Source organism: Varroa destructor, unplaced genomic scaffold, assembly GCF_002443255.2.
Source record: "Varroa destructor unplaced genomic scaffold, Vdes_3.0 BEIS01000001.1, whole genome shotgun sequence".
In the NCBI taxonomy this organism is placed as follows: domain Eukaryota; kingdom Metazoa; phylum Arthropoda; class Arachnida; order Mesostigmata; family Varroidae; genus Varroa; species Varroa destructor.
Genome location: NW_019211454.1, coordinates 36,221,453 through 36,242,787, shown reverse-complemented (window position 1 = coordinate 36,242,787; position 21,335 = coordinate 36,221,453). Strand labels below are relative to the sequence as shown.

The 21,335-nt window shown below is 42.7% G+C and overlaps 1 protein-coding gene across 16 annotated transcripts in view; it reads left to right on the top strand.

Moving 5' to 3' along the window:
- Positions 1-21,335, top strand: part of raskol (Ras GTPase-activating protein raskol) — a 167,157-nt gene that overhangs the window by 122,920 nt on the left and 22,902 nt on the right. For all 16 annotated transcript variants that reach the window (XM_022816998.2, XM_022816997.2, XM_022816995.2 and 13 more), the window contains one exon: positions 15,707-15,810. In XM_022816998.2, coding sequence (XP_022672733.1) covers positions 15,707-15,810 — 104 coding nt within the window. The remainder of the gene's footprint in view (positions 1-15,706; positions 15,811-21,335) is intronic.

Sequence of the window (21,335 nt, the reverse complement as noted above, 5' to 3'; positions counted from 1 at the left end):
TATATATAGCAATTACCCGGTATAGGCGTGATTTGCCGCTCAACGTTGATCCGGGGGAACTGTGGTATGACGAAGCTTAGATCACTTGTTACATGTTGGAGAGCTTTGTGAATCTTCGACATTTAGGCAAATTCGATCTTTGGGTAAAATCAATGTTATTAGCTTGAAATAACTATTCTTCGCGTCATATTCTTGTCGCGTATGTACGATGAATCGGGAGTATCATTTATTCGAGTACTTAGCCAGTATATATGTGCGAGGTCTTTATCCAAGGAAAGACAGCAGATAAACTAGTAATGGTAACATCAAGTAGGCAGATTCAATAGCAACACTCAATAAAAGAAGCTAGGTAGGAGAAATGGCATAGGCAGCTATGCAAAACTGTGGCCTTTGTACAACTCAAATAGCTAGAGTTATATAGACAGCCTCTATCGCCAATCAGAATCCATATGAACCCCAGTTGCCTTTTTTAACCCAACCGTTCATAACAGGCCAGACATGCGCCTACCCGCGACCCAGTTCAAAGAGTTGGGGGAACGTTTGCTAGCTTGCTGTAGCTTTTAGAAGCGCGCCGTTTAGCCCTCAGTGTCTTGCTGCTGCTGCTGCTGCCGATGGGGAAACGGATTGATCCTGAAGAGAGAGTTGGTAACCCGCAACACCCCACATAGTTTCCCTCGTTTTGTTGTTATCACTAGGCCAAACACAGCCCGCTGTCTGAGTTAGAAGGGAAAATCGGAACAGACGCGAGACGCGCCCTCAACAACAACAGCTCAACCAAATCCCGAATGCAAAGCGTTACCTCGCTACGTCTATCAACGGTTCTGCGGTTCAATCTACAATAGTTGGGATGACCAGCGACCGAGCTAATGGCGCCAATCCTGAATAAATAGAAAAAACGTCTTCTCTTTTGCAAACGTTTCCTTCTTTTACCATTATCTTCCGCGCCGGAAATGTGTTCCACCGCAACGGAAAATAAGGAAAATAATGATGTTAATGCGATTCACACGAATACAAATATTCAAGCAGATACGTATGTAGGTTTGTGCTTGTCTGTGATTTTTTGTGCTTCGCTCAGGATGTGTCTGTATATATGCGCGTTTTAAAAACTGCATGTTTTTATTAGCGTGTTTTATTCGTTCGCTAATTCAGCTCTTGCTACAAAACTTTCTGTTGACACAGATAAATACGATGGGCTTTGGGCTATGTTAAACTTTGATTCTGTCTTTGTGTTGATATCCTCGAACGTCAGTAACTGGGATTCATAGCGACAATTCATGTAGAAACGAACAGACATTTTATTGCTCGCGTAAACCTCTGCGCTAGTGTCTTAGGGCTACGTTTAGTTTTCTAATGCTTAAACGCTATAGCCATTTAGAAGAACAGTGCGACAGATATAGATCTGTGAAGTGTGTATTTTTTACGACCATAAGTAGTTGACTTTCTTTGGTTTCTTTTGTCGCGCCTGCCGTGACTGCAAGTTGGCCAGAGATGCACGTACACGCAGTGATAACAGATGTGTATGGGTTAGCGTTCGTTTTTACGGCATCTATATATATATATTGTTGTCAATGTTAATTTTCATGCTTTACGTCTGGTACTTAAACCGTTAAGCATTACTTCCCCAATTCAGAGTTATTGAATTGAACAAACAAATGAGTGGCCTACTGCGCTATCACGGTGTTAAAATTACATTATAATGGACAGTTACGTTTACGTGAACACTGAAACGTAGGGTTTCACCATCTAATAGTCGATAAGGGTCCATATCCAAGTGATGAGGACGTGAAAAAATTATATGTTGCTTATCAATAATGATAGAGGTTGCGCGACCCACAATATTTTCACTAGGCCTTTCCGATGTTTCAGTTACCTCTAGCCGCCTCTTTCGTATTCTCTTGGTGGTGATTCAAGAGTGCTTCCCAGGATCCTATTATCTCACGATGTAGAGCGTTCATCGTGCGTATGCATAACGCCACACAGTAGTGATAAAGTGAGCATGATAAGTTAATGGCGATGTACTGAATTGCAATCGTAACTTACTGCCATTTGTTACACCACCGTTTGTCGCAAGTATCATACTTCAAAAAAAAAAATAGACCGTTACCAAGCAATCGAGTACAAGATTTAGGTCGTTTGTGCCTCAAAAAAAAACTCACATCTTTGTAAACGTCCTTTATTGGATGTCTCATTAGGCTCGAGAAGCCCTCGAGAAGAGTTTTTATACTTTTTTTCACGTTGAAGTCGCGGCTGTGACGAACTACTGTATGATTTATTTTAACAGAGAAGTAAATTTTTTTCGGTTGAATATGGCAGGCCCCCGGTATTTGTGTACGTCAGTTGAGGCATAGCGGACCCCCCATCACGGGGACAGTCTGCGCTTCTTGTCCACCTGGCGGTTACATCAAAGTGATATAATTACTAGTCTCTGCAGTTATTGTCTGCGATATATTTGCATCGGGACAATCATGGTAGCTGTTCATTAGCATTACTGATATTACTCTTATGGCTTTATTTATCCTCCGCTTTATCGATCCCTTGAGTATAGTGACTCCACTGAAAGCGGTAAGTGAACGATTCCTACTGCTTTACTGACTTTTCTACTGAACCCTTGCGGCCTGACTTTATCACGGCATGGCTTCCGTGACTCGGATGGTTCAGACGGTATCTGGCGTTCGTTTTACCCGATAAAACTGTTTCTTATCTTATGGAGAAAGTTCGCGGAGGCCTGCCGAGATACTATGCTGAACATGTGCGCAGTGGTAGCAGTAGTGGCCATAGAATTGCACAGCTCGGAAAGAGATAAAGTCCTAATCTTAGCCCTGCGACCAGTGGCCAACCGAACGTTGAACAGAGGGTATCATGGCTATGCATGCAAGCGTACGGTCATCGAAGCACACAGCCTACGCCCGTAGTGCTCATCGAAAAGCACAATGCACAATTGTGGTAGAATTTGCGCAGTGGGTCGACCCCACTACGATGAAAGACTAAAAACGATCTCAATCACTACATAGTAACTGTTGATAGTTTGAACGTAACATATAGGATTCTGGGTTCTATTGTCGATGAACTGTTAAGCGAACTCTATGGGACCTTTCTGGCTAGTTCCTTATGTGATGTTTCCGTCCATCTGATTGTCTTCAAGTTCAACGGGGCTTCTTATTTGACAGAACGTTCTTCTTCATTTTGGATTTTCGGCTGGTTAGCCGTTCTTAGTCTCGTCTTTTCTTCGGTTGCGTCTGGTTTCCTAAATCAAAGAGCACCATCAGATTATTCATTTGGTCCATCATCAATGACCGACGTGATTTTAACTCTAAAGCCAATATTAACCAGAATGGTAAGCAAGTAGTCAGCGACAACGGGCGACGACTTGGAACGCCTCGTCGCGATTCTTATCAATCAGTTAGGTTGCTCCAAGCACCGAAATCAGTGATCTAATGTTATTACGCTTTTAATTCATGCCTTGGTCGTAAGTTCATCTATTTTTGTTGTTTAACTTTTCTTCGGCAGCGATAAAAAAATAATGGCTATGCAAAATATATTGACGCTGGCAGAAACTTCAAGATGGCTAATTACGGTAAGCAGGTCCCGTATATTGCGCTGTGAGATTTGGCAGTTTTTTTTTGAAGATTAGAAGGAAAGTTCATTTAACTTGAACTAGCCCCCCATAGCACGGTGTGGTGAAGCATCAGACGTTCGCTTAGTGTGTAAATGGGGACCTATTTTTTCGATGAAGATGTCCAGCGGAAAAACTTACAAAAGCTTGACAATTTCTGCGCAACAAACACTGTTGTTCACTGTATCTGCGGCACGATAGATGCATAGCATGGAAATTATGTATCATCAGCCGGTTAATAAACAATAACTGTGTACAATACAAATGCGAAAAAACATCACACAGACGTTTAACGTGCTTTTTTTGCCATTTTCAATTGAGCGCTAATCATTTAAGCCCTTTCTTTTGCTTTCTTTAATCAACCGTGCTTATTTAACGGTTTCTGGCGTCGTGTGCCAATACGCAAAATGTATATCGCCTAATTATGCTTAACTCCGACCGTCGATTCTGCAATCACTAGCACTCACTGCAAGCTGCGGATCAATCGTGGCTGTACATTTACGCTTCTCTCTATGTGGACTATTACTACCTTCAGATGGCTGGTTCTCAGCGCAAAAGGAATGGTGTATGAGCCCCGTTTTGAACCTGAACCATTTCACATGCCTTCAAGTCCGGTAGGCAAATGGGTTACCACTGCATCATTATCGGGATAACTAGAACTGGTGCGCTTCAAGTTAACGGCGCATAGAAAAGAAAATCATTCGGCGTAAGCACGACAACGTTATCGTAAGGTTCTGCTTTTATCACTCATTTTTTTTTAGAAATTAGTGCGCCCTTTACCGTAGTGTCGACTAGTCGCCTTGACCGTTACTGCTATCTTCGCCAATGTCGTCGCCATACGCTCTCTCTATCCCCTCCGTGACGTGTTTAAACAACTCTTATTTACCCTCATTTATTTCGTCAGTCTGCCTGATTCATTCACAGATTCATTGACGAATCACCAACAGCAGCCGTTTATGATGGAGTTACGGAAAAATGTGCGCGCTAACCGCCAAAATATGAGTTGTATAAAATATAAAGTGGAAAAACATAAAAAACCGTAGTGTGGGTTGGACGGTTGGTTGGCGATTTTCTTCCGCGGTCGATCACTCGCAGACCTCACCATATTCTCTTCTCGCGCAGCTGCATTACCTGCCGCTAGTGCTTTAGTAGTAGCTCATTCATCATTGTACGATGCTAATAATGGTCATTGTTAGCCGTTACTGTGAAGGTTGCGACGACAAATTCACGATGGCGCTCCACAATAGGGGTGATAGTGGTTATGGCCGCGGTGTATTTGACGGCCGTCCACTCCGTCACCGGTGGTGGACATCAGTAAAGAATCAGATACCCTTTCGCTCAGTTTTCTTTTTGCTGATATATGCTGACACTTTGTTGTCATTTTTATTTAGGATAATAGTGTAGTGAGTACCATAAAATATAGCACATCAATGATGACTTCTGCTGCTGGAATCGGCGACAGTGACGCGATGCGTTTAGGGCAGTGCGCCACTAGCACCACCTGTTGTCCGTTCGAAGCAACGCTACTTATCACCTGATGACAGCAGACTATAGGGCAAACGGGAGCCCACATAAAATTGTCAACTGCCGAGTTAGCAGCAGCAGGAGGCGTAAAGTGAGGAATACGAAGCTAGGGACGACGCAGTACAAGACGGGTGAAGCTATCTTCTTTTTCTTTCCATTGTTTGTTGTTGTCGCTGTTGTCAAGCTCATCTGCGTTAACAGCACTGCTGTGTCCAGGTGGATGTTGCTTATAATATTAGCTTTTTTATCCAAGCAGCAAATCTACCCCGTCGTTGCCTCAGTCAGAACGACAGCCTCTACCGAGACTGTAAAGTACTTCCTTGAACACTTTTTGAATTTTCTTATATATTCAGTTATCTCAGTTGGTATAGGAAAGAGCTAGCTGACACGTTTCTCCTACTAATGGGTTAATTAAAGGTTAGAGTTATTTCACTTGATCTTTCGCTAGAAAGGATCTACATATGGAAAAAAAAAAAAAAGCTTACAACATTACCAGTCCGAATAAAATGTTGATATGATCGTCTTATTAGTTAATTTTTTCATTTTGCCTTCTAGATGTATCTGATACTCACAAGGGACGCGTACCTGATCGGCATATATACCAATGAATAGTGCAGATACAAAGATCACAATTAGTGTTTTTTTTTTTCGAGGCTAAAACGAGCAGGTGAAACAGCTGTTACCACTTAAGTTTTATTAGTATTTTTTTCCCGCCCAAAGGTGAGCAACAACTATGAAATTCTGACAGTTCTGCTTATGTGCAATTATAAAATGGGTTCATGGGGAGGTACTTGACTTACTTTAACTATCTATTACATAGTGTCTGTGTGTTATAGTTCCGCAAAACTCATTACTCTGCGTAGTCGGTGAATCCTTTTTGCCAGCTCAATCAGCGCCGTACCATTTTGATTCATCGAATGTCATTGGAAATGGTCGGGCACAGTTTCAATTCAAAAAGATTGTTGCTAGAATAAAAACAGAGATTTGCTGCCGGCGGATAAAGATCCTCTGTCGAGCCTTACGAACTCATTGGCTCTGCTACCGTCGTCGGAGGATGTTTTAGGAACGGTTTTATTTACTCGAATGTAGCTTCTATAGCAAGCAGATGGTTTGCGCTCGATATTGAGTCGACGTTGTTTTGATTGTTGAATCCAGTATATGTGGCCAAAGTCCTCGTACCTACACAGACACACACACGTGTGATGTCGGTATATTTATACACAAAAAACTTATTCTTTTTGATGGCTCAGGAATGTGTGACTATGCAAGCGAGTTACTTTACACGGGGCGGTTGGCCTGACCGGCACCACTTCCTTTCTAGCAGATTCCAAGGGAGCTAGAGAACCTTCTAGACTTCGTGGTCTTTGTTTTTCGTTGTTGTAGCTTATCGAGCAGACCAAAAACGCGATTCTTTGCACCGATTCTTTGTATCCCTATTCCCCTTTGATTCATCCATCTTTCACATTGGAGCCGCTCATAGTAATGTACAATATTGAATAGCAACACCTCCTGGGTGCAGAGGAACAACGTTTTTACGCGGTGCTGGGATCTAACTGTTCGTATATGTGTGCGTGTGTCTCAGAACCGCTTTGATTGATGCAAGTGTAATACGTCTGCGTTGTAAGAATATTTGTTAACTATATCATGAAAGGTAGAGACCTTTTTTTCGCACCTTTAGTCTGCTGAAAGCGACGTAATAAGACGTGAATAGCCCTGGCAAAATAGCGAGAAGGGGATAGTGGGCAGTCAATTTGGCGACGAACAACCAGCCAAACTATGCCGGTCGTAATTGCATCGTTTGGGACGTATATTGAAGCCCACCGATGGGTGGAAGTCATGTAAACGCCAAGCCTACCTATGGATTTTCCGAAACGGAATTCGTCGTTATCGGCCAACATCATCGCAGCGAAAGACTGATGTAGTTCTAATCGAAGTAATGCTTTCGTTCTGATGAACATACGCTGAACAGATTTCGAGTATAACGTTTTTATATGGAAAGAAAACGTTATAGTCGTAGAAAGCAATATTAGGTTTTCCTAACATTTGTATGTATAAAGAGCCCCTTCTTCAAAGTACAGTGAATAAAGCATGTCGAACTAACTCGTAGTGACGGTGTTCCGCATCTAAAAGTACGAGATTTAAAAAAAATCATATCGAGCGCCGTTTTGTAACGCAAGATTTCCGCGCTCTTAACCAAGAACAATAGGTAAAGCGTTAATTGTACGCTGCTAAAAATGAGGTGACTGTGACTTTTATTTTCACGAAGTTATGTTATATGAGGAATCGCAATAAGTTTACAGTTATTCAATACGAGGATCAAGGAAACATTTGGGTAGCGACGCGTCATTTCCGATTGGTAATTGGTACTAACAATGAAGTAGCGATGAACAGGCGTCCCTGTGGCATTTTCATGTTACTTCAATGAAGAACAACAAACCTAGCTTACAACCTACTGCAGCGCCACCTTTAGCCTTCTTATACGATGTCGAACGGTCGCCCGACACGAGCTGAGCTGATTGTTCAGAGGACCTGGCTGTCGCAGCTGTAAAAATATGCCGCAAGGGGTGATGTGTATCCACAAAAAGCATTTGACGCTGGTCAATTGAATCGATGATCGTTCCTTTTAGGTCGCGTCATATCGCTATGAACTTTCTATTCAGATGAACTCTTCATGAAACATCAATGATTGGTTCGCGGCGCGTTTCGCTGCTGAGCCCTCGCTCTCGAAAAAGTTCGTTTGGTAGTTGAGTGAAAGTTTGGACATGAAAGTTGTTACTTCATTGTTCACGCGTATAGTTTTACTTGTGTGCCAATGATTTCTACCACGTAGCATATTCGCTACATACGGAGCTGACCATGATTTTGGTCATAATGGCACCCGCTGCGGGTGTCGCATACACAAAGCGACGGATAAGAGCCTGCCCATATAATCGGATGACGGCAAATCCCATAGGACATCGTGGACACTTGAGCGTTTTCCAGCTTTTTATATACATAATGTGTCTATATCGGTACAGCAGCGGCTGTTGAATATTTGTGTGATAAGCTACCCACTTGTCTATAACTGTTGTTTCTAGACATGCTGCCGTTGAAATTTAAACATCTTTAAACGCTTTTTCTGCTCGCTTGTCGAGACGTCAAATGCTAACGATCTTTTATAAAGCTCTTAGCCGCCACTTAATTCGACTATAGCAAGACACGAATTTCATCGAATGTTCTGATTAGACGCGTAGCTGGCCAATGTAACTATAGCTTTAGCACGGAAAAATGCAGCCACGCCAAGCTATGATATATACCTCTTGGACAAACGAATTGGTAATGCGCTTTAGAATATTTGCTAACAAAAGCTCGGTAATGCTGGTGAAAAGCGACAATAAATATGGCGTCTATATTCCACCACCACCCCCTCCCCGCCGCCCCCCCGCCGTTTCAGCTAAAGCCATCCGCCTCCAGCCATCGAACGCTGTAAACTTAGCCCTTTGTTTGCCAGCTTGATATCATATTTTTTGATTGCCTTCCCAAAAGAAAGTGACTGTTCGATGAGCGCAAAATCAGCCAGTAAACACCTTTGCTGCTTATAATGTCCCACTAGCCGTCCCCATCCGCTGGATAGAACCGTGACCGTAGCCCCAGCCAGCAAAGACAGCCAAGTGCGTATAATAACCATAGTAAAATATACTTTGGAAACAAAAAGCCGAAGGCATCGGCTGAGCGATGAACTGCTGCGTAGGCTGTAACAGTCAACTCTTAATACATCGTTTTATCTATTTAAGTTTTGCCATTGTCTGGTTACTATGTGGAGTTAAGTCATGCTTATTAGCACGGGCCACGATCTTTGTACGGCATTTGATGTGGATAAGCCAAACAAGTCATTTGTGAATTTCGATTGCAAGTTATGGTGCTATTTCGGAACCTTTGCAAGGGTCGAAATGATAAGATTTGTCGAGGAGACGCGTGTCCGGGTCTACAGAAGCCATGTTGATGACTATGTGTATATGCTTGTTATTGGTACACACGTGCCAATGATTATGTAGCGCTTCCGGTCACTCTCTACTGCTTGACCAGATCCTGTTTAGCAAAGCTGTCTTCAGATAAATTTAACTTTATATAATCGATTATTTTCGGATGCAGCATTTATCAAAGACGCTTTGATATATCTATTATGCGAAGTTTGGTATCGCACTACAGAAGTAAAAAATATAGCCTGAATAAATATCTACCATTAAAGTCTCATTAATGTAGAGCTACCATACTTATATAATTGAAATTGATTCCAACGTTGGCTGTATTAAAACCAAATGATTCTGTCGCTTGCACATGCGCGATCCGGTAGCCGAAATAAGAAACGATCAAACCTTATGGTACGTAGTTGTTTCCGTCTGTTGCCACATCCAACACGGTCTTCGTCAAAGTCGCCGACTCAGAAGAAAAGTGCGAACTGAACAATGAAGTTAATAAAAATTTGATTTGAAAAGATTGGAATCACAAACTTGGTAAAAATAATCGTTTATCAAGAAATCTAAGTGCATAGCTTATAGACTGCCCGTCAGGAGTACCGGCTGTTTACGACAACTACGCACCACATGGGTTTTGCGATGATAGGAATTATGTGTCTCCACTCGTATGGGATATTACTGTGCATATTTTTTAGAAAAAATTGCATAGTGGGAAAGTCGTCTTCGGTCATCGTTGCGTACACACTCGTAGAGCCACAGAGCAGGTTTTCGAAAGTCTGCTAAATAACGGTAGGGGCCATTATGGCTGCCGTAATGGCTCATTCCCACATCTTCATCCGCTGTTTAGACCTGATCGTTCCCCTTAGCTGCCTGAGGATACCTGCGAACGAAACTCTCTTTAGCTACATCTGTCTGTCTAGCTAATGATAACGCGGCTGTAGATTAAACTTCCATCACTTTTCATTGTTCGTCTACAGAATTCGTATTGAGACTCTGTAATTTGTAGCAGCTCGCCGATGACTTATCGGCTTATGTTCGCAATACGATCTGTGTATGTACGTATATTGCTGTATAGTTTTTTTTTTTGTTTAGTTACGTTCTAATTGCTTGAAACTAAAATGGCTTGCAAGAACTGATTTAACAACCTCATGCTTCCAACAGTCATGTCATATCTGTCAATAGGAGTGTGTCTCACGCGGACGAAGCATAGAAGCCCTTACAGAGGGCCTACTGGATCTCTGTGAGAGAGATTGTAGTAGAAAATAAGATTAGATAACGATTTTACGAAAGCACCTTTTGCCTTTATTGTATTATTATACCGCCGGCGGCGAAAAGCCCATCTAGTAAAAGTTGTCGTTATCATTACAATTCCGTAAATCTAATATGACGTGTCATACAGCGTAAAGTTATAAAATACGTGACTTGAAACTCGCTACAACATTATGATGCACGATAAAGTTAGTTCCCACTATAATTAAAAGCAAAGTGGCCGGGCTGTAACTTTATTCAAAATAATTCTCCTTGTTTATTCAGTGTTTGTTAGCTTACCGATAACGTTCGCCGAGTCCGGACCTAATTTCAGCTTGTCTTTGGTTTTTATGGGAAGCGCCAACTGTCAAATAGTAACAACGATTCAACTTAGGTCATCTTGAACTTTCCATTTTGCTTTCACATGCGATATGAGAAGCACGCGCAGTATGTGTAAAGCGTCATGTTTTTCATTCTTTCGTCAGTTAAAGTCCGTGAAAACAGGCCAAGGCATTAGCTAACTAGGGCCAGTGAAGCATCTTCATGAACAATACTCATTCAACAAACATCAATGTACTTCAGTTAGTAGTTAATGATTTTGCTCTTTTTAAGAGGGGAACAACACCCACCTTAATCTTGGCCATCTAATCGCCGAACTATTTCGTACTCTTGATCTCATAGATCAGTGACTCATTGTTCGTTGTGTTCTTGTGTGTGCTTTTTCGGTTGTTTAGAAGGCGGCGGTGATGCTGACGATGTTGCTGCAGTGATCTGCAGCGGAGGAATCAATTCAATCAGAGACAGAAAGAAATAAACATGTTGTAGCCGAACAAAATTGACAAAGTCACCAGTTACAGAATTAGAAGCATTGCTACTATTTCAGTGGAAACAGTATAGCGACAGTTGTTTTATGGACCTAGCTAGCTAGCGTCACTAGCCCAGGCCGAAACCATTACAGTTACTACTGCTGCCACTGGAGGGCCAAGCGAGTAAAACTGGATCCGAAGTTGATATCGAAAGTGACGGTAACTTTGCCGTTAGTGATCAAGACGAAAGCGCGGGCGGGACCCGGGGCAAAAGCGTGAATTATTCACGATGTGGCCGACCTTCGCGATTTTGTGCACCCCTGCGCTTTGAACACATCTTGGTCCTCGTTACTGTTAGATCCTGATCGTGGTTGTAATGATAGCAGTTTGCTTACGGTGTCACAAATGGTGGTGTCTAGCCTTCTAACAAACGCCTTGTATCTTTTCCCTTCTCAGTTGTCACTCGTACCTCGTTGTACCCGTTGTTACGATGGTTTTGTGATGCGATATTATTCCGCTCTGCATAGCCGTACATCCATTGGCATATGTAACCAGTAAACAACCCCCAAAAATTTCAGCGATACGAACCTTAGCATCTGCATTCGCACTACTATCAGCCATGTATAGTACAATAAAGAGTGTATTGGTTTGTCCACGGCAGCCTGTCTGTCTGTATTAGCAGCAGCACGACGATCATTTTAAGCTCAGCCTGCACTGGTAGAGACTCGATGGGCCCTTGTTTACTACCAAGGACCCACACCTTCTCCCTCCGCGTCCCTTTCTGTTGGCCTGGTTTGCCGTCCGTCTGGCTGCGCCCATATGTCAGCTATATGCACCAGCAATGGCAGCATCAAATATGGAATCCTCTTTCTCAGGCTTCCGTCATTTCTGGCGGTCACCATCCGTAGTGGCTGCTGTTACTGGTGCTAGAACAGTTCTAGATGCAACAGCTGTAACCGAGTCCCACTAGTAACTATCAGTGCTGTTGCTACTGCTACTGCCCCTGCGATTGATCGGTCGGTCAGTCGATATCGCTCTGAAGCAACAAACGACGGATACACGGATACATATACGCACATAAAGGTAAAAGACTGGCCGGTCGTATCGTTTGATCTTTGTCGTCGCTTCTCCGTTGCCATCGGCGTAACTGGCGGCTCCTTCGTTACCGTTGTCCCTCATAATATTTGCGTCGCTTTTTTTACTTATCCTGTTGCGGTTGTTCTGATGGTAGCACAACGACGTCACCGTGAGCGTCGCCGGCCGCTACTGCTCTGATGACGGCAGCAGCAGTTTTCCCTCCCTGCAAAGAACCCCCACACATTCGTTCGTGCAAGTGTTAATTCATGCGCGCGCTCAGTCTTTCTTGCTTGCTTGTTTGTCGGCTAACCGGCTTGCTCCTCCTTGCTTACTCGTTGCATGAATCATTGTTGCTTACTTTCCACTGGAAGACGACGGGTAATGTCCATAACGTGCCAGTATATTGCCGCCTCTTACCGGCCGTTACGGTGACGTTACGGCGGAATCTAATTTGTCAGTTACAGTCGCCACCGTAGCTTTCTACCGTTCACTATTAATTCTACTGTTCATGATTGCATGGACGGATACAACCCGTTTAGTCATTGTCCAGCGAGGTACGTCTGTTGTTGTACGGTTGTTGATTAGGTACAGCACTTGGTCACTCATTAGTTCCGTGGCACCCTCTAACGCCCGCCGGCCGATCTGGCAATTTCGACGACGCTAATGATGGCATAGCTGGTGACAGAGTTTCTGTACTTCTAGCGGAAAGTACGACAAAGCTGCTAGCGCTAAGTAAATCATGGACGATGACAGGGTTCCAGAGTTACGGTGGTCTATTACGCTATTGTTGGCCTGACGCAAGAAACATCGCCATCCTAGTACAACGAATCCAGCTCGGCGAAACTCCGCAGGATTGACGCAGTGACAATCACCAAAGGTGCAGTTGTTGTTGTCGCTGCTATAACGCCATCTTTGATGTCATGTACATCATCAGACCAGTGTACCGCTGGTAAACCTCGCGGAAACGTTTCGTCCTGTCACATCTAGCTGAACATCTAGCTAGTTGAACATCTAGCTAACGCCGTAAAAACTGCTATGGCTGCTTCAGCTGGCGCTGGTGGCAGCGTCTGAATAATTTTCGTATTCGTTTCTGCTGCTACGAACGCGATCACATCTGCAACAGCAGCTGGTGCTACAAGAACTGTGAAAAAGATTAAGGTGTTAAGGTGTAAACTGTTGTTAGCCACCAGGCGGAATAAGTTCGCTAACAATATTCTATGATGAAGGTAGCTGTGCGTTGTTCGACATTATCGCCATCACCGAAAATTTCACCAGACAAATTAGGATAAGAGATGACAAGAAGCACTACTGCAATTATACGAAAAGCGAAGGCAAGTCGACTGGATCGGTAGAAACATCGACGAATCGATGGATTTCACTTGTCGGTGTCTGTGTGGCTATACGTTTTCTTTATTTCCGGTTATCTACCCCTCATTCGGTGATTACGATTGCGGCTGCAGCTGTACAGATTGGTGAATTCTGCGGGGATTTATTTCTAATTGGGACAGTTGTAGTACTGCGCAATATGACTAACTCAATGCAGACGAAGCTTTGAGTCAGCCAGCGACAGAAGGTAAAGACAGACAAAACGAGCGAAGCACAAGAGGAGCAGGCGACAATGAAACACGGCTGGGTAAAGAATATAATGAACAACCAAGGAGCAAAGAAGCTGCATTTGCGGTGCGACGCCGACTGCAGAGACAATCGGTTGCCATATTGATTTCTCTGTGCAATTGTTTCTACGAGGAGACCGACACTTGGTTATGTGCTATGGCGTAACCCAAATTAACTATCATAATTTTCGTTAACTTCAGCCTCATCTCTACTATCTAACTTGTTGAGGGCTGGCGAATTGATTCCGATCTACACAACGTTCTCGTTGGTGGTAAAACATTGGGGAGTGGTCACGTTACGCTTCATTCGAACAGCAAATGGCGCCCTAAACGAGGATCAGGTCATTGAACACAGCGTCCAAAGGCCCCGGCGAAGATCTCTTTGAAAAATCGGAGTGACGTTGGTACATACGACTGATATGAATTTTCGTTTACAGCCTTTGTTAAACCCCCCAAAAAAAAAGAAGATAATTATTGCACTGACCGTGTGTATATTGTGCTTGCCCAACAGCGTCTAATCAGTTCGGCTAAATATGGCCGGATACGGATTGTGTCGAACCAGAAAAAAAAAAACAGGACCCGCCATGAACATGAACGTATGATAAATAAACTATAGGCAAGAGATGTAGATAAATGAAGGTTTTGAGAAGACAACGGCCGTCGTTAGAGCTACTACGAGTTTTTGCAGATGCGAATCCAGTTCAGTATACGAAATCCACATGTGTATAGTGGAAACATAATAGCAACAGAGCTCAACAGAATCAAAATATGCAACGGAGTGTTCGAACGATGATAAAACAGTGTTAACAAGCCAACGATTTGTTCTGGATGAAGGCGTCACGCTTGATTCTATTACAATTTCTCGGTTTGTTGTGTGTGTGTGGGTGTGCTTCTTTACCATTAAAAGTGTACGGCCAACATCGGAAGAGTAAAGGGAAATCGTTTTCACTGCTGAACAGGAATTGACACAAATGAGCACCGATTAACTTTTGAACGCGGCTAAGTTGTCTAGCGTAGGATAAGCGCCATGTTAGAGCTCTTTAACCTATTCGCCAAGTAAAACGTACTTCTCCTACCGTCGCTGCTGTCGCAACTAAAAGTTTGAACATCCCAGGCCTAACAATGGGGTCTGGGCCTGTTTCCGAAGGATATTTTACCCGCTTCGATCGCAGGTTTCGAGTACGTTATACGATCAGCTGTGTTGAAATTTTCGACGGAAGACAAACATTGCCTTGTTTTACTTGTTTTATGATGCTATCGATATTGGTCATATTTGCGCTAGCTTTGTCTGTTTACCTGTATCTCAATTAATTTCCCGCGGTTTTCCTTTTGTGTTATTTCTAGTATCGCTAAACTGCGATTAGAAACATCCACATGTGTCTCAAATGCACCCTTAGCATTAGGACGGCTCTACCGCTAACAATATTTGCATAGATACGTGAACACTTTTTTAATCCAATAATAGAATGGAACCGTACGTAGTACCGGTCTTTCTGTTTTGAGTTTTACGTCTGGTATCGCCGTTAGCCATTCAATGAGATAGACGGCTGGCTGGCTGGCTGGCTGGCTCCCAGCACATGGAACAGAACATGGTACTAGCCTGGTTAAATTCAGGTTATGAGCTAATATTAAATTTTCAATAACTCCTACATATTGCCATCGTCAGGAAACCGTCTCCCAGGCTTCATCAAATGACTTCATACATTCAATAAGGAATACCTCTTTGCCAGTTTACAACACTGCTGCTTAGCCATAATCTATCTTTATAGTAAATCCTAACATAGCCCTAAAAACGTATTGTTGTTTAAATGATCATACATTACGTGTAATTTTAAAAACTGTACTTTTGTCTGTTTTTTTTATTCGCAGAGCTTTTTTTCGAAAAAGTCATTCAAGAACAACCCGCTGAAGAGGACAAAAAGTGTTACAAAGCTGGAGAGAAAGCGAACCTCGACCCTGCTTCGAGATCAAGGGTAAGTGTTTACCTTGTGTAATATTTAGTAATCTTTGTATATTTTGTAAGATGTCAACAGTCGTCCTAAAAGGATCGCCCTCTGTTCAAGCAGCGATTAGTGCTATTAGTCACCAACAAATTAGTTTGCCTTCAGAGAAGGGGCCGGGGCATTTGTAGAGGCAGATGCTTATTCTAGATACGATTACCGCCATATCTTTTCATAATAGAATATCACGGTAAAGAAGCGTTTATCGTCGCGCAGAAGTAAATGAGCCTGAAAGTGAATCAAAAAACGCTCTGCAGTTGTCGCCTACTTCTTGTCAATGGCGTCGAAAACGGTGCGGTACGTTAAGGTCGCATTAGGTCATCCGCTACCGAAGACGGAGACCTTTGGCCTTGTTTTGAAAGTAAAAACAAATTCATGGTATTCGCCTAAGATACAGGCATGGTCAGAAGGCTCCAGCGGCATTACATTTTAATTATACCTGTGTGCATTTAAAAAAAAAAGTTACCCGTTCATCGATTAAACGATCATTTAATGCCGCCCTTATATCTTCTCTGTTACGCCCAATTGGAAATTCAGCACTGGAACAGACAGCAACAGAAATCGGTCATTGACACCATTCGAAAACGAACTTTTGGCCTGTATTGATAAGTTTATATTCGTTGAAAAATCAGTGTTTGTTACAAACGTTTTTGCACTTTGTTGTTTTGCTACCCGTAGTGTAGTTGTGTCACTAAGTTTTACCGTACAAAAGTTTAGCATGTTGACTCTTCATTCAAGCGTGTTCAAGTGACAGCCAGTGTCTTATGTATATTTGTGAGAATTGTTTACAAAGCCACAGTGATGATTCAAGAATTTCGCATTACTATTTCACAAGGCGTTATACTGTTGTTTATATAGAGTAATTATCTTGGAGAGCGCCTAATGTTTCTTTTGATAGGGTAGCTGATCACGGGTGTCGAACGAATGTCTCCGTAGTTTGAGGGGGTAGCCGTGGCTCATATGCGGATATCGACCCCCTCCCCCCTGTATAACATAGCTCAACGTGACATTCTCAGATGAAACCATTCTGAAGATATAATATCTTATATAATATATAAAATATAATATAATATTAATATAAGTGGTAAATGTTTCTGTCCGAATAGTACTTGCCTTAGCTCATGTTTAGTCTCTATCATACCCTGTCTTCGTTTTATCCAAGCAACAGCACTACATACATGGCTATGGTGTCCAAGAAAATAGAAACGCCAGCGTTACTTGAACGAATGCGTACGTCAAATGTACGGCCGTCGAAATTTTTTTGTGTCAAGTAGATAACTTTGAAGATGGCATTCCGGTGTATTGTCCTACTTCATACCTTGGGCGGCGACATCATCATCACTCAGCGACAAGCTACAAGTACACCGATAAAAGAAGAATTTGAAAGCCTAAATGCACTATTGTTATCAGAGATCGATCTGATTGTTTACCCGTTTGCATTTTCCGTCTGATTCTGAGCTTCGTCAGCCTGGAGCGACTTGAGCATCTTCACAGCATTTGACAAGCCAACCATCTGACTTCACTAACAGTAGCTCAAAAGGAGTCAGTGGGCAAGTGCTTCCAGGAATAAAAATGTCCTATCTCTATTCGCCCTGTAAACCAAAATTCTCGGCTGTGGCCAAATTCACTCTGTGTGCTATTCGTTTTTCTATCTCTGGGTTGACAAGTCTGTTGTTATTAGCCATTGTTAGCACATTTTGCCATAATCTGATTTTCGTTCGATTCACTCGTCCTTCTTTTCAGTTTCTTGTCCTCAAGTCAGCATTGATTAAAAAGGACATCGACGGATGGGCAGTTAGACGTCACTATGACGCTCATGGGATTATCATAAACACGGTCGATCGACCAAATTGACCACCAACGACTGATTAATTAACTCGAGCCGATAGTGAAACGCCCTGTCGCATCTTTTTGTTAGTTGGTTCGGTGTTGCTCAGGTGTTTATTTCTACTACTTTCCATGAACCTGTTAAATCTTTTTCCCGTTTTTGTTTCTGCGGTTGCTGTTCCCAAAAGGTCTCTTGCTTGTCGACAATACTAGCAACAGCGCAAAGGGACCTGGCAAGCTGTAGTCATTAATGAGCGTTAATCTCTCGTTAGACACTTCGGCGCCTAGCGGGTAAAATTAGACCGCGTTTGATCGCTCGATGTCGGCGCCATTCGCGAGGCAGTGAAAGGGGAGAAAGATTGACGTTGTTGATCGACACAGATGACGCTTGCGATAGCCGTCAGCGCGATACACACAGCCCTGCCGCTGTAACTACCGTAAAGGTATCATTGTATTTGCACCTAGCCACAGATCGGCAGGGCATTCAATGATCTATGCGCGTATTTGTTGTATGTGTGCGTCCGTGTGTAAGCGTGTACATCTACGTTTGTGTAGTAGTTGTAACACGGCTTTGTAAACACTCGTCATTAAAAAATAAATCAATGAATTGATTTTCTGCTGATCCCCTGCCTATCCAGTTGTATCCTGTTATCGCTGGTAGAAGCTACGGCCGACATGTATCGAACAGGTCTTGCATAAATTCTTGTTGCGCTAGCCTGCTTGTGTTCAAGCAGGGGAATGCACGAGGGCGAGTTGCTTAGTGGAGGGAGGGGCGGGGGAGCAGAAGGGCAACAAAGCCCAAACTGAGTTGGCACAAAAAGCGGGTTCGCCATGACGTAAATTTATTCGCATAGAAATCCCATTCTTCATTCACACGGTGCCATATCCACAAACCGGGCCGAGTCATCCGGCTGCGACAGTTGAACAGTATTTGCGGTTTAAAATTGCGTGCTTAGATTTTTACGTTTTGAAATTGCGCGCGTAAATGTTTGTTTTGAAATTGCGCGGGCATGATGTTTGCATTTTGAAATTGCGCGCGTAGGTCTGTTTCGCAGTTCGACGAAGAACGGAATAATAAGCGAGTTGTTTATTTTGCTACAGGACACGTTAGCTCCTTGATGCACTTAAAGATAGTAATTATTAACAGTAGAACTTGTTAAATCAGAAATGGCACAATAGAAGATGGTGTATAGTATACTTATACAACAGTAAGTATACTATACACCACCTTCTATAAGTAACAATAGAAGCTCGCAGGTTTCCAGCAAAAGGCCGATCGATTCGTTGATACGACACCAACGAAAGGAGTCGATTTAATTAATGATTGCCATTCGAAGGTTGATGAATGATAGGCTGTTTAAAAACCTCTCCAATGTACAAGTTTTATGGTAAAGTAAAAATTGGGCACTGTTTGTGGGCAGCGAATTCGGCCTACTAACACAGAAGTATAATGACGCTTACCTACTAGCGTGGTCCATAACGTGTAGCGTAGTTTCTCAGTTTGTTCTAATCAATAGCTATTCATGATGTATCATGACTTAGTGTACAGTTTAACAGAAGCACCAAGTTGAAACATAGATTTGTGGCCACATAGCTGTCAACAATATCTTCGCAGTGTTGCTGTTTTAAGTTTGCGTAAGCTTGGATATCAACACTACGCGCAGAGGCAACTATTTAGAGCAATAGTTGCTAGAACCAATCGTAATATATCGCGAAATATCCCGATTCGGCTAAGCAAGAATCTCAAAGTTAGCGATCGTAGACAAGCCTGCTTATAAGATTCCAGAAGAGATTAAGTATTTGGGCGAAAATGCAGAGCTATTAACTTGGCCGAACACTTACAAACGTGGCGTATTGTTGCCTGTACAGCTCGTATCGAAATCAAGATAATACCATTTGCAGGGATAGCAAAAGATGCAACGATCAAATGACAAAAAGAAACAAAAGAAAAGGAAGAATTATATTTAGTTGATGGATATTATTCTTGACTAACAGCAGCGGCAACGCGACCCACCCACAAAACAGTACACAATGGCGGCTCGAGCAGTAACCAAAGCAAAAAAACGTGTTTGTTAGCCCCTTGTCACGAATTGAACTACGATTTCTACTGTTGAATGAAACCGGGAGTGACTGCGCTTCTCAATTCCGTCCGCGCCTATGTTGAGCTGAACGGTCACGAACTACACAAACAGGCCAGTTGGCTAGTGCATACGCTCGGTCAATCGGGCGGATGGTTTCTCGGTCGGTCGCTCGTTATTGCTTCATGTTATAACAGGACGTACGTTACAGAACAGACTCGATGCTGACCAGTATCGTTTTCGTCATTGCCGCTTTCCGCATCGTACTGTTTATGCTGTTGTCTTCGCTCAAGCTGAATAAGCGAAGCACATATGCCTGGCGAAAGAATAGGAGCTGTTTATGATCGTAGAATACAATTATAAATATATATATAAATAGATCTAGTAACAGTGTTGACGACCCACGGAACGTCATGCGCACATGGTACCCGCTGATAGACCAGGCAGAGTAAACTTAAAGAGAATAGTGATGTGCAGTGTTCGTATACGTGCCGGTGTATTAGTATTACAGTGAGTATTATCTATGGATAGACGGCTGGATCCATATAATATTAAGCATTTATACGAGTTATAAGAACAAATCAGGATTTTATCTCGTCTAAGCAGGCTTCTACGCTGCTGCTGTTGGTTTCACAGCGGTTAACAGCGGAATGCATTTTGCGAGCGGGCGAGCAAACGGAAGTGATGGTGGCGGTATAATAATTATTTAGTTGACAAAGATGTTTTAGCCCGGGAACGAGACAGAGGCATGGAAATGCAATAAGCGTTATCAATAGTGGAATTGAAAACTGTCAAAGGAATAACACATACAAATTGAACGGGAAAAGAAACAGAAACGGCGCTGCTGTATGAAACAAAAAGGGGAGAAGGGAAGGGTGAGCACGCGAGATTTGCAAATGTGCACGTCCACGAAAGGACAGTAGAATGTCATCAGCAGCAGCATGGCAAATACGGTTTTGACAACGGGGCAAATATGCGATAGGTGAAGATTACTCCAATCACATAGAGATGGGCTAACGTATGCCATTGATTACACTGAGAAACTGAGAAAACGAAGAATATTGGAATTGCACAGTTTTGCGATTTACAAGACCTGGAAATCTGATCTGTAAAAAAATCAATTCAATTTGGCTGATGTATTCGCGGCTTTTACTGTCAATGAAAAGGAAAGTAAAACTATATACTATGCCTTTAAAGTTTTATCATGTTCATTGGCTCACGGTATGCAGTGCATATACATGTATCTTATGTAAGAACTACAATTGTTTTCCATGTCCGATACCGTCCCATTAAGAGTTGATTCAAACAGTCAATCTTTCCAACAGAGCGAAGTGGGTCTACGCCCGGATTCGAACCTAGAACCTAAGCACCACGTTTCCCTAAGTTCACATCACTACCTCAATAACAATAATAATATCTCATAGGTAACACTTGGAATATTCATGGTAATCTAAAGTCGCAGTTCCAACTCGAATCCAATCATTTAGTGAGGTTAATATTTTTTACTTTTCAAAGCTTCTTTTTCGATCTGACATTTGCCCCTCATCAGTATTAGCATCTGCTCAGCATCCACGTAGCTTTTCTGTATATATA